This window comes from Salmo salar, chromosome ssa17, assembly GCF_905237065.1.
Source record: "Salmo salar chromosome ssa17, Ssal_v3.1, whole genome shotgun sequence".
Lineage (NCBI taxonomy): Eukaryota > Metazoa > Chordata > Actinopteri > Salmoniformes > Salmonidae > Salmo > Salmo salar.
In genome coordinates this window covers 34,484,451-34,498,557 of record NC_059458.1, presented here as the reverse complement: position 1 = coordinate 34,498,557, position 14,107 = coordinate 34,484,451, and the positions used below count along the sequence as shown (strand labels likewise).

Here is a 14,107-nt window from a genome sequence, read left to right as displayed (position 1 = left end):
TTAACTCTTCATTAAATATCAATTTATTCATGTTTCCTTTCTCTCTCTTACAAAGAATACAATCTGGTCTACAAAATTCAGAGCGTGGAAAGTGTTGATCAAAACACAGGAGAGTGTCCCCCGACCCAAAATCATCCCTCCCCTTGTCACTCCTTGTATCGGTATCTACGTGACCCCCCCAAACTGTTCCTGCACCGTCTGACAACACTGCCAGTGTTACCCCAGGCCGGTACGTTAAGTTACCTCACAGAAAAAAGATCATCAACAGGAGCTAAACTACAGTGGAACTGAGACTGATAAAGATAGATGTGGATGGATCACAGCCCCCCCCCCCCACCCAAAACAACACATTTGAGAAAGTGCTACATTGTTCTTGTTGTTAGCATCGTCAGCGGTGATTTGTGCCGGCCGGCCTTCCACCCACCAGACAGACTCCTCCAGCCCCAGGACCCAGCCTGCCCTGAGTCTTCCCCCACCCCGAGGGTGGTGTTGGCTGGGCTGGTGTTGGACCAGGTTGGTCTCTGGCCTCCAGACTGGCCCTCTCAGAGCTGGGGCCCCAGAAGCAGGGGAGAAGGGCGGTGAAGGGGTGGGGCTATATCAGGGACAGCTGATGCTGACTAGCTGAGCCCACTGGCAGGGCACCGGAGGGGTGGTGAGGATGGAGGTGGCGCCCCCCTCAGGCCACATAGTGGTACTGGTTGGGACTCTCCTTGTCTCTCTCCATGTAGTCTCTGTCGATCAGCGACTCAATCCGCTTCTTCAGGTCTCCAGGCTGTGGAGAGAACACACAGAGGAATGACACGCTGAGGAGAGAACACACAGAGGAATGACACACTGAGGAGAGAACACACAGAGGAATGACACGCTGAGGAGAGAACACACAGAGGAATGACACGCTGAGGAGAGAACACACAGAGGAATGACACACTGAGGAGAGAACACACAGAGGAATGACACGCTGAGGAGAGAACACACAGAGGAATGACACACTGAGGAGAGAACACACAGAGGAATGACACACTGAGGAGAGAACACACAGAGGAATGACACACTGAGGAGAGAACACACAGAGGAATGACACACTGAGGAGAGAACACACAGAGGAATGACACACTGAGGAGAGAACACACAGAGGAATGACACACTGAGGAGAGAACACACAGAGGAATGACACACTGAGGAGAGAACACACAGAGGAATGACACACTGAGGAGAGAACACACAGAGGAATGACACGCTGAGGAGAGAACACACAGAGGAATGACACGCTGAGGAGAGAACACACAGAGGAATGACACGCTGAGGAGAGAACACACAGAGGAATGACACGCTGAGGAGAGAACACACAGAGGAATGACACGCTGAGGAGAGAACACACAGAGGAATGACACGCTGAGGAGAGAACACACAGAGGAATGACACGCTGAGGAGAGAACACACAGAGGAATGACACGCTGAGGAGAGAACACACAGAGGAATGACACGCTGAGGAGAGAACACACAGAGGAATGACACGCTGAGGAGAGAACACACAGAGGAATGACACACTGAGGAGAGAACACACAGAGGAATGACACACTGAGGAGAGAACACACAGAGGAATGACACACTGAGGAGAGAACACACAGAGGAATGACACACTGAGGAGAGAACACACAGAGGAATGACACACTGAGGAGAGAACACACAGAGGAATGACACACTGAGGAGAGAACACACAGAGGAATGACACACTGAGGAGAGAACACACAGAGGAATGACACACTGAGGAGAGAACACACAGAGGAATGACACGCTGAGGAGAGAACACACAGAGGAATGACACGCTGAGGAGAGAACACACAGAGGAATGACACGCTGAGGAGAGAACACACAGAGGAATGACACGCTGAGGAGAGAACACACAGAGGAATGACACGCTGAGGAGAGAACACACAGAGGAATGACACGCTGAGGAGAGAACACACAGAGGAATGACACGCTGAGGAGAGAACACACAGAGGAATGACACGCTGAGGAGAGAACACACAGAGGAATGACACACTGAGGAGAGAACACACAGAGGAATGACACGCTGAGGAGAGAACACACAGAGGAATGACACGCTGAGGAGAGAACACACAGAGGAATGACACGCTGAGGAGAGAACACACAGAGGAATGACACGCTGAGGAGAGAACACACAGAGGAATGACACGCTGAGGAGAGAACACACAGAGGAATGACACACTGAGGAGAGAACACACAGAGGAATGACACGCTGAGGAGAGAACACACAGAGGAATGACACACTGAGGAGAGAACACACAGAGGAATGACACACTGAGGAGAGAACACACAGAGGAATGACACACTGAGGAGAGAACACACAGAGGAATGACACACTGAGGAGAGAACACACAGAGGAATGACACGCTGAGGAGAGAACACACAGAGGAATGACACGCTGAGGAGAGAACACACAGAGGAATGACACACTGAGGAGAGAACACACAGAGGAATGACACACTGAGGAGAGAACACAGAGGAATGACACACTGAGGAGAGAACACAGAGGAATGACACGCTGAGGAGAGAACACACAGAGGAATGACACACTGAGGAGAGAACACACAGAGGAATGACACACTGAGGAGAGAACACAGAGGAATGACACTGAAGGATATGCAGCTTAGAGCTGAGGGTATACAGTGCAGCTAACTTGATGTGAATGCCTGTTTCGCATGTGACTATATTTCAGGGTAGGAAAAAAAGAACAAAAGCGAAAGAAAATAAATGAGAGAGTGAAAATGAAAGAGTACCTTGACAGGGAACTTGAGCTGGTTGTATAGTTCTGACACCAACAGGTTGTGGCCCAGAGTTTTCCTCATCTTCATGATGCGTACAACGGCCGCGTCGATCTGGTACTGTCTGTCCTGAAACACACGCTCAGTGGTGCTCACCTGCTCCTCCACCTGGACACACACACACAGAGAAACAACACAAACAATTGTAATTCACCATTTATTTTCTGTGAACGTTTCACTTCCTGAATGAAATGACTCCAACTCTGGACTTGACTGTGTGAATGCATGATGGCCACACTTCCTCCAATGATGGGCAAGGGAGAACTCAAAACTTAGGCAATAAGATTTAAATGACGGGAACTTGAGGTGTCAACCTCAGTGGAAAGCACCATTATATGGATGAATTAGTCTGATATAACAGAATGATTAGAGGAGTCAGCACTCCTTTCTGTTCAACAGGCAGGCACAGACCTGACAATGTACCGTTTCCTTCACAGAGACAGAGAGAGGCGTTAACCCTACCGTTTCCTTCACAGAGACAGAGAGAGGCGTTAACCCTACCGTTACCTTCACAGAGACAGAGAGAGGCGTTAACCCTACCGTTTCCTTCACAGAGACAGAGAGAGGCGTTAACCCTACCGTTTCCTTCACAGAGACAGAGAGAGGCGTTAACCCTACCGTTTCCTTCACAGAGACAGAGAGAGGCGTTAACCCTACCGTTTCCTTCACAGAGACAGAGAGAGGCGTTAACACTACCGTTTCCTTCACAGAGACAGAGGCGTTAACCCTACCGTTTCCTTCACAGAGACAGAGAGAGGCGTTAACCCTACCATTTTCCTTCACAGAGACAGAGAGAGGCGTTAACCCTACCGTTTCCTTCACAGAGACAGAGAGAGGCGTTAACCCTACCGTTTCCTTCACAGAGACAGAGAGGTGTTAACCCTACCGTTTCCTTCACAGAGACAGAGAGAGGCGTTAACCCTACCGTTTCCTTCACAGAGACAGAGAGAGGCGTTAACCCTACCGTTTCCTTCACAGAGACAGAGAGGTGTTAACCCTACCGTTTCCTTCACAGAGACAGAGAGAGGTGTTAACCCTACCGTTTCCTTCACAGAGACAGAGAGAGGTGTTAACCCTACCGTTTCCTTCACAGAGACAGAGAGGTGTTAACCCTACCGTTTCCTTCACAGAGACAGAGAGAGGTGTTAACCCTACCGTTTCCTTCACAGAGACAGAGAGAGGCGTTAACCCTACCGTTTCCTTCACAGAGACAGAGAGAGGCGTTAACCCTACCGTTTCCTTCACAGAGACAGAGAGAGGCGTTAACCCTACCGTTTCCTTCACAGAGACAGAGAGAGGCGTTAACCCTACCGTTTCCTTCACAGAGACAGAGAGAGGCGTTAACCCTACCGTTTCCTTCACAGAGACAGAGAGAGGCGTTAACCCTACCGTTTCCTTCACAGAGACAGAGAGAGGCGTTAACCCTACCGTTTCCTTCACAGAGACAGAGAGAGGCGTTAACACTACCGTTTCCTTCACAGAGACAGAGGCGTTAACCCTACCGTTTCCTTCACAGAGACAGAGAGAGGCGTTAACCCTACCATTTTCCTTCACAGAGACAGAGAGAGGCGTTAACCCTACCGTTTCCTTCACAGAGACAGAGAGAGGTGTTAACCCTACCGTTTCCTTCACAGAGACAGAGAGAGGTGTTAACCCTACCGTTTCCTTCACAGAGACAGAGAGAGGTGTTAACCCTACCGTTTCCTTCACAGAGAGAGGTGTTAACCCTACCGTTTCCTTCACAGAGACAGAGAGAGGTGTTAACCCTACCGTTTCCTTCATCTGAATCTGGTTGATCTTGATGCGGAACAGTTTGTGTCTGAAGTCGTTGTTGAAGTTGAAGCGGTCTCCGTCTTCTATGTCCTTCCCCCGGGGACTTTTATTGAGGACGCGCGCCTTCCCACAGGCCAGAGACTGCAGGGTACGCCTCAACTCACCCTCCTCTGGGGACGGAAAGGGGACACAGATCACGGTTACACTACCTCCTTTCATCAAGTTTAATTGGGGAAATTACTTGCGTTTCATGAATGAGCCAAAATGTTATTTACCCCAAATACGCAATGAGATTAATGTAGAAGAGAGATAAAGGTGATGTGAAGGGCACTCAACATGTACGGTACTGACACAAATCACTAATGACTGGTTAAAAGAAATGGATCAGATTGCAGGAGCTGTACTGTTAGAATTCAGTGAAGCCTGATATTATTGACCCTAACCGGTTGTTGAGAAAACGTGGGTTTTCTAACCTCAGCTCTGAATCTACGATATGGTAATCTAATAAAACCTTCTCTAATGTCAAACATGTAAAGTGTGGTGTACCGCAGGGCCGCTCGAAGTCCTCTACTTTTTCTATACTGAACAAAAATATAAACACAACAAGTGTTGGTTCCATGTTTCCTGAGCAGAAATAAGAGCCCAGAAAAGTTTCATAACCACAAAAAGCGTATTTCTCTCAAATTTTGTGCACAAATTTGCTTACATCCCCATTAGTGAACATTTCTCCTTTGCAAAGATAATCCATCCACCTGACAGGTGTGGCTTATCAAGAAGCTGATTAAACAGCATGATCATTACACAGGAGCACCTTGTGCTGGGGACAATAAAAGGCAACTAAAATGTGCAGTTGTGTCACAACACAATGCCACAGACGTCTGAAGTTTTGAGGGAGTGTGCAATTAGCATGCAGACTGCAGGAACATCCACCAGAGCTGTTGCCAGAGAATTGAACGTTCATTTATCTACCATAAACTGCAGCCAATGTAGTTTTAGATAATATGGCAGTACGTCCAACTGGCCTCACAACAGCAGACCACCTGTTACCACACCAGCCCAGGACTGCCACAGCTGGCCTCACAACAGCAGACCACCTGTTACCACACCAGCCCAGGACTGCCACAGCTGCAGGTTAGTCTGAGACCAGCCACCCAGACAGCTGATGAAACTGACAAGTATTTCTGTCTGTATTAAAGCCCTTGAGGGGAAAACCTCATTCTGATTGGCTGGGACTGGCTGCGCCAGAGATTCAGGCCTAATTTATTTATTTTAATTGACCGATTTCCTTATATGAACTAACTCAGTAAAACTGTTGAAATTGTTGCGTTTACATTTTTTGTTCAGTATATTTTTACCAATGACCTGCCACTGGCATTAAACAAAGCATGTGTGTCTATGTATGCTGATGATTCAACCTTAAACACATCAGAAACCACAGCTAGTGAAGTCACTGAAACCCTTAAAGAGTTGCAGTCTGTTGTGGAATGAGTGGCCAGTAATAAACTGGTCCTGAACATCTAAAACTAAGAGCATTGTATTTGGTACAAATCATTCACTAAGTTCTAGACCTCAGCTGAATCTGGTAATGAATGGTGTGGCTGTTGAACAAGTTGAGGAGACTAAATAGCCGCAATAAAGAGATGCTCTGCTTTTTGACTCCACAAAGCAAGTCCTGCAGGCTCTAGTTTTATCTCATCTTGATTATTGTCCAGTCATGTGGTCAAGTGCTACAAAGAAAAACCTAGTTAAGCTGCAGCTGGCCCAGAACAGAGCAGAACGTCTTGCTCTTCATTGTAATCAGAGGGATAATGTAGAAACTATGCATGCCAGTCTGTCTTGGCTAAGAGCTGAGGAAAGACTGACTGCATCACTTCTTGTTTTTATAAAAACACTGTTGGAAATTCCAAATGGTTTGCTTAGTCAACTGACACCAGACATGCCACCAGGGGTCTTTTTACAGTCCCCAGGTCCAGAACAAATGTACAGTATTATACAGAGCCATGACTGCATGGAACTCCTCCGTCTTATAGAGCGCAAGTGGACAGCAAACATCACGGCACCACGACTCTCCCCATGTGACCTACGTGTGTGTGTGTACTGACATGTACGTGGAACGGACAGACAACAGGCAGGTCACATGGGGAGAGGCCTGGTGCCGTGATGTTACTTTATTTTCTGGTTACAATGACAAGACTACATGTTAATGTTTAAATGTTTGTACATTGTAAAATCAGTCTGGAATGTCTTCTTCATGATGTGTCGGAGCCCAGTAACACTAGCTGTCACCATTGGCATCGGCTAAAGGGGATCCTAATCAATCTAAACTGGAGATAAATAAGGAGAGTAGTTAGTTTGATCTAAGGAAAGGACCAGAGAAAATTCATGTAGACCTTTGTACCTATGAAGACAAGCTGTACCTATGAAGACAGACAGACAAGCTGTACCTATGAAGACAGACAGACAAGCTGTACCTATGAAGACAGACAAGCTGTACCTATGAAGACAGACAAGCTGTACCTATGAAGACAGACAGACAGACAGACAGACAGACCGACAGAGGGACAAGCTGTACCTATGAAGACACAGACAGACAGAAGGACAAGCTGTACCTATGAAGACACAGACAGACAGACAGAGGGACAAGCTGTACCTATGAAGACAGACAGACAGACAGACAGACAGACAGACAGACAGACAGACAGACAGACAGACAGACAGACAGACAGACAGACAGACAGACAAGCTGTACCTATGAAGACAGACAAGCTGTACCTATGAAGACAGACAAGCTGTACCTATGAAGACAGACAAGCTGTACCTATGAAGACAGACAGACAGACAGACCAACAGAGGGACAAGCTGTACCTATGAAGACACAGACAGACAGACCGACCGACAGAGGGACAAGCTGTACCTATGAAGACACAGACAGACAGACAAGCTGTACCTATGAAGACAGACAGACAGACCGACAGAGGGACAAGCTGTACCTATGAAGACACCGACAGACAGACAGACAGACAGACAGACAGACAGACAGACAGACAGACAGACAGACAGACAGACAGACAGACAGACAGACAGACAGACAGACAGACAGACAGACAGACAGACAGACAGACAGACAAGCTGTACCTATGAAGACAGACAAGCTGTACCTATGAAGACAGACAAGCTGTACCTATGAAGACAGACAAGCTGTACCTATGAAGACAGACAAGCTGTACCTATGAAGACAGACAAGCTGTACCTATGAAGACAGACAAGCTGTACCTATGAAGACAGACAAGCTGTACCTATGAAGACAGACAAGCTGTACCTATGAAGACACAGACAGACAGACAGACAGACAGAGGGACAAGCTGTACCTATGAAGACACAGACAGACAGACAGACCGACAGAGGGACAAGCTGTACCTATGAAGACACAGACAGACAGAGGGACAAGCTGTACCTATGAAGACACAGACAGACCGACCGACAGACAGACCGACAGAGGGACAAGCTGTACCTATGAAGACACAGACAGACAGACAGACAGACAGACAGAGACAGACAAGCTGTACCTATGAAGACAGACAGACAGACAGAGGGACAAGCTGTACCTATGAAGACAGACAGACAGACAGACAGAGACAGACAGACAGACCGACAGAGGGACAAGCTGTACCTATGAAGACACAGACAGACAGAGGGACAAGCTGTACCTATGAAGACAGACAGACAGACAGACAGACAGACAGACAGACAGACAGACAGACAGACAGACAGACAAGCTGTACCTATGAAGACAGACAAGCTGTACCTATGAAGACAGACAAGCTGTACCTATGAAGACAGACAAGCTGTACCTATGAAGACAGACAAGCTGTACCTATGAAGACAGACAAGCTGTACCTATGAAGACAGACAAGCTGTACCTATGAAGACACAGACAGACAGACAGACAGACAGACAGACGGACAAGCTGTACCTATGAAGACACAGACAGACAGACAGACAGAGGGACAAGCTGTACCTATTAAGACACAGACAGACAGACCGACCGACAGACAGACCGACAGAGGGACAAGCTGTACCTATGAAGACACAGACAGACAGACAGACCGACCGACAAGCTGTACCTATGAAGACACAGACAGACAGACCGACCGACAGAGGGACAAGCTGTACCTATGAAGACACAGACAGACAGACCGACCGACAGAGGGACAAGCTGTACCTATGAAGACACAGACAGACAGACCGACCGACAGAGGGACAAGCTGTACCTATGAAGAGACAGACAGACAGACCGACAGAGGGACAAGCTGTACCTATGAAGACACAGACAGACAGACAGACAGACCGACAGAGGGACAAGCTGTACCTATGAAGACAGACAGACAGACAGACAGACAGACAGACAGACAGACAGACCAAACAAGCTGTACCTATGAAGACACAGACAGACAGACAGACAGACCGACCGACAAGCTGTACCTATGAAGACACAGACAGACAGAGGGACAAGCTGTACCTATGAAGACACAGACAGACAGACAGAGGGACAAGCTGTACCTATGAAGACAGACAGACAGACCGACCGACAGAGGGACAAGCTGTACCTATGAAGACACAGACAGACAGACCGACCGACAGACAGACCGACCGACAGAGGGACAAGCTGTACCTATGAAGACACAGACAGACAGACAGACAGACAGACAGACAGACAGACAGACAGACAGACAGACAGACAGACGACCGAGGGACAAGCTGTACCTATGAAGACACAGACAGACAGAGGGACAAGCTGTACCTATGAAGACAGACAGACGGACAGACAGACAGACGGACAGACAGACAGATGGACAGACAGACAGAGAGGGACAGACAGAGAGGGACAGAGGGAGGAGCTGTACCTATGAAGACACAGACAGACAGAGGGACAAGCTGTACCTATGAAGACAGACAGACGGACAGACAGACAGATGGACAGACAGACAGAGGGACAGACAGACAGAGGGACAGAGGGACAGAGGGAGGAGCTGTACCTATGAAGACAGACAGACAGACAGAGGAGGAGCTGTACCTATGAAGACAGACAGACAGAGGGAGGAGCTGTACCTATGAAGACAGACAGACAGAGGGAGGAGCTGTACCTATGAAGACAGACAGACAGAGGGAGGAGCTGTACCTATGCCAGTGGCTGATTTGATCTCCTCCACGCTGAACTCCTCCCCCTCGTTGAACATCAGTAGCACCAACGTCTGGAACAGAGAGACCTGCAGCTCCTTCTTACCCTGTAGACAGACACACAGTTAGAGACACGTCTGGAACAGAGACCTGCAGCTCCTTCTTACCCTGTAGACAGACACACAGTTAGAGACACGTCTGGAACAGAGACCTGCAGCTCCTTCTTACCCTGTAGACAGACACACAGTTAGAGACACGTCTGGAACAGAGACCTGCAGCTCCTTCTTACCCTGTAGACAGACACACAGTTAGAGACACGTCTGGAACAGAGACCTGCAGCTCCTTCTTACCCTGTAGACAGACACACAGTTAGAGACACGTCTGGAACAGAGACCTGCAGCTCCTTCTTACCCTGTAGACAGACACACAGTTAGAGACACGTCTGGAACAGAGACCTGCAGCTCCTTCTTACCCTGTAGACAGACACACAGTTAGAGACACGTCTGGAACAGAGAGACCTGCAGCTCCTTCTTACCCTGTAGACAGACACACAGTTAGAGACACGTCTGGAACAGAGAGACCTGCAGCTCCTTCTTACCCTGTAGACAGACACACAGTTAGAGACACGTCTGGAACAGAGACCTGCAGCTCCTTCTTACCCTGTAGACAGACACACAGTTAGAGACACGTCTGGAACAGAGAGACCTGCAGCTCCTTCTTACCCTGTAGACAGACACACAGTTAGAGACACGTCTGGAACAGAGACCTGCAGCTCCTTCTTACCCTGTAGACAGACACACAGTTAGAGACACGTCTGGAACAGAGACCTGCAGCTCCTTCTTACCCTGTAGACAGACACACAGTTAGAGACACGTCTGGAACAGAGACCTGCAGCTCCTTCTTACCCTGTAGACAGACACACAGTTAGAGACACGTCTGGAACAGAGACCTGCAGCTCCTTCTTACCCTGTAGACAGACACACAGTTAGAGACACGTCTGGAACAGAGACCTGCAGCTCCTTCTTACCCTGTAGACAGACACACAGTTAGAGACACGTCTGGAACAGAGACCTGCAGCTCCTTCTTACCCTGTAGACAGACACACAGTTAGAGACACGTCTGGAACAGAGACCTGCAGCTCCTTCTTACCCTGTAGACAGACACACAGTTAGAGACACGTCTGGAACAGAGACCTGCAGCTCCTTCTTACCCTGTAGACAGACACACAGTTAGAGACACGTCTGGAACAGAGACCTGCAGCTCCTTCTTACCCTGTAGACAGACACACAGTTAGAGACACGTCTGGAACAGAGACCTGCAGCTCCTTCTTACCCTGTAGACAGACACACAGTTAGAGACACGTCTGGAACAGAGACCTGCAGCTCCTTCTTACCCTGTAGACAGACACACAGTTAGAGACACGTCTGGAACAGAGAGACCTGCAGCTCCTTCTTACCCTGTAGACAGACACACAGTTAGAGACACGTCTGGAACAGAGACCTGCAGCTCCTTCTTACCCTGTAGACAGACACACAGTTAGAGACACGTCTGGAACAGAGAGACCTGCAGCTCCTTCTGACCCTGTAGACAGACACACAGTTAGAGACACGTCTGGAACAGAGAGACCTGCAGCTCCTTCTTACCCTGTAGACAGACACACAGTTAGAGACACGTCTGGAACAGAGAGCCTGCAGCTCCTTCTTACCCTGTAGACAGACACACAGTTAGAGACACGTCTGGAACAGAGACCTGCAGCTCCTTCTTACCCTGTAGACAGACACACAGTTAGAGACACGTCTGGAACAGAGACCTGCAGCTCCTTCTTACCCTGTAGACAGACACACAGTTAGAGACACGTCTGGAACAGAGACCTGCAGCTCCTTCTTACCCTGTAGACAGACACACAGTTAGAGACACGTCTGGAACAGAGACCTGCAGCTCCTTCTTACCCTGTAGACAGACACACAGTTAGAGACACGTCTGGAACAGAGACCTGCAGCTCCTTCTGACCCTGTAGACAGACACACAGTTAGAGACACGTCTGGAACAGAGACCTGCAGCTCCTTCTTACCCTGTAGACAGACACACAGTTAGAGACACGTCTGGAACAGAGACCTGCAGCTCCTTGGTAAAAAAACACATTACAAATGTAACATTTCAAACAAAGAAAGCTGCCCATCTTCTAGGACAGTGTTGCTCTGGTCTTCACCTACCATTTCTATTGTATCCCAGCATGTTTAACCTGGTGGGTATTTGAGGACCAGAGAAGCACTATTGTAGGGATCCCTTTCAGTCTCACCTCTTTAAACTCAGTCTTCAGAACAGCGTGGCCCAGGGTGGGCTGCCACTGGAGCTTCCTGCCACTGTGTTTCCCCAGATAGAACAGCTTGAATACCTCCTGGAGCTTCACCATCTGGGAAGAGCGTGAGAGAGGAGGGAGGGGAAGAGCGAGGAGGGAGGGGAAGAGCGAGGAGGGAGGGGAGAGAAACTTTATATAGGCTTCATAAAACCTAACCAACACTCAGATTAGATTCATACCTTCCTCAATACTTTTTGCTAGCATACACACCACCCAACCACACACAGACAGACAGACATACCTCAGGGGGCAGGTGGACCTCCATAGGAGTGTAGGAGGGCCAGTAGCCCATGGTGAGGATGTTGACCGTCAGCTCCAGCTGGCTGGGCTCACTCTGGTTCTGGGTGTACTGGAGGAGACAGACAACCTGATTCAATACATTCATGTACTGGAGGAGACAGACAACCTGATTCAATACATTCAAGCCATTTTGCCACAACTCTGGAAGTATGCTTGGGGTCATTGTCTATTTGGAAAACCCATTTGCGACCAAGCTTCAACTTCCTGACTGATGTCTTGAGATGTTGCTTCAATATATCCACAATTTTCCATCCTCATGATGCCATCCATTTTGTGAAGTGCACCAGTCCCTCCTGCAGCAAAGCACCCCCACAACATGATGCTGCCACCCCCGTGATTCACGGTTGGGATGGTGTTCTTCGGCTTGCAAGCCTCCCCCTTTTTCCTCCAAACATAACGATGGTCATTATGGCCAAACAGTTCCATTTGTGTTTCATCAGACCAGAGGACGTTTTTCCAAAAGGTTTGATGTTTGTCCCCATGTGCAGTTGCAAACCGTAGTCTGGCTTTTTTATGGCGGTTTTGAAGCAGAGGCTTCTTCCTTGCTGAGTGGCTTTTCAGGTTGTCGATATAGGACTTGTTTTACTGTGGATATAGATACTTTTGTACCTGTTTCCTCCAGCATCTTCACAAGGTCCTTTGCTGCTGTTCTGGGATTGATTTGCACTTTTCGCACCAAAGTACGTTCATCTCTAGGAGACAGAACGCGTCTCCTTCCTGAGCGGTATGACGGCTGCGTGGTCCCATGGTGTTTAATCTTGCGTACTATTTTTTGTACAGCTGAACGTGGTACCTTCAGGCGTTTGGAAATTGCTCCCAAGGATGAACCAGACTTGTGGACGAATACCATTTTTTTTCTGAGTTCTTGGCTGATTTCTTTTGATTTTCCCATGATATCAAGCAAAGAGGCACTGAGTTTGAAGGTAGGCCTTGAAATACATCCACAGGTACACCTCCAATTGACTCAAATGATGTCAATTATCCTATCAGAAGCTTCTACAGCCATGACATTTTCTGGAATTTTCCAAGCTGTTTAAAGGCACAGTCAATTTAGTGTTTGTAAACTTCTGACCCACTGGAATTGTGACAGTGAATTATAAGTGAAATAATCTGTCTGTAAACAATTGTTGGAAAAATTACTTGTGTGATGCACAAAGTAGATGTCCTAACCAACTTGCCAAAGCTATAGTTTGTTAACAAGAAATTTGTGGAGTGGTTGAAAAACGAGTTTTAATGACTCCAACCTCAGTGTATGTAAACTTCCGACTTCAACTGTAGCCATGTCAGTAGGCTAGCTAGCTACAACTGTAGCCATGTCAGTAGGCTAGCTAGCTACAACTGTAGCCATGTCAGTAGGCTAGCTAGCTACAACTGTAGCCATGTCAGTAGGCTAGCTAGCTACAACTGTAGCCATGTCAGTAGGCTAGCTAGCTACAACTGTAGCCATGTCAGTAGGCTGGCTAGCTACAACTGTAGCCATGTCAGTAGGCTGGCTAGCTACAACTGTAGCCATGTCAGTAGGGTGGCTAGCTACAACTGTAGCCATGTCAGTAGGGTGGCTAGCTACAACTGTAGCCATGTCAGTAGGGTGGCTAGCTACAACTGTAGCCATGTCAGTAGGGTGGCTAGCTACAACAGCTCCACAGCTGAA

At 48.2% G+C, this 14,107-nt stretch overlaps 1 protein-coding gene across 3 annotated transcripts in view; it reads right to left on the bottom strand.

Annotated features, from left to right (window-relative positions):
- The window catches only part of LOC106575909 (cullin-4A), a 28,429-nt gene continuing 14,322 nt past the window's right edge, over positions 1-14,107 (bottom strand). Inside the window, exons 14-19 of one of the 3 annotated variants that reach the window (XM_045699560.1) lie at positions 12,398-12,505; positions 12,097-12,210; positions 9,799-9,904; positions 4,617-4,789; positions 2,802-2,954; positions 1-772 (exon numbers count right to left, since the gene is read on the bottom strand). In XM_045699560.1, the coding sequence (XP_045555516.1) occupies positions 677-772; positions 2,802-2,954; positions 4,617-4,789; positions 9,799-9,904; positions 12,097-12,210; positions 12,398-12,505 (750 nt within the window). In that variant the 3' untranslated portion in view covers positions 1-676. Of the gene's footprint in view, positions 773-2,801; positions 2,955-4,616; positions 4,790-9,798; positions 9,905-11,381; positions 11,442-11,482; positions 11,870-12,096; positions 12,211-12,397; positions 12,506-14,107 lie in introns of those variants that run through there. The other 2 variants (XM_045699562.1, XM_045699561.1) reach the window with 2 other exon arrangements.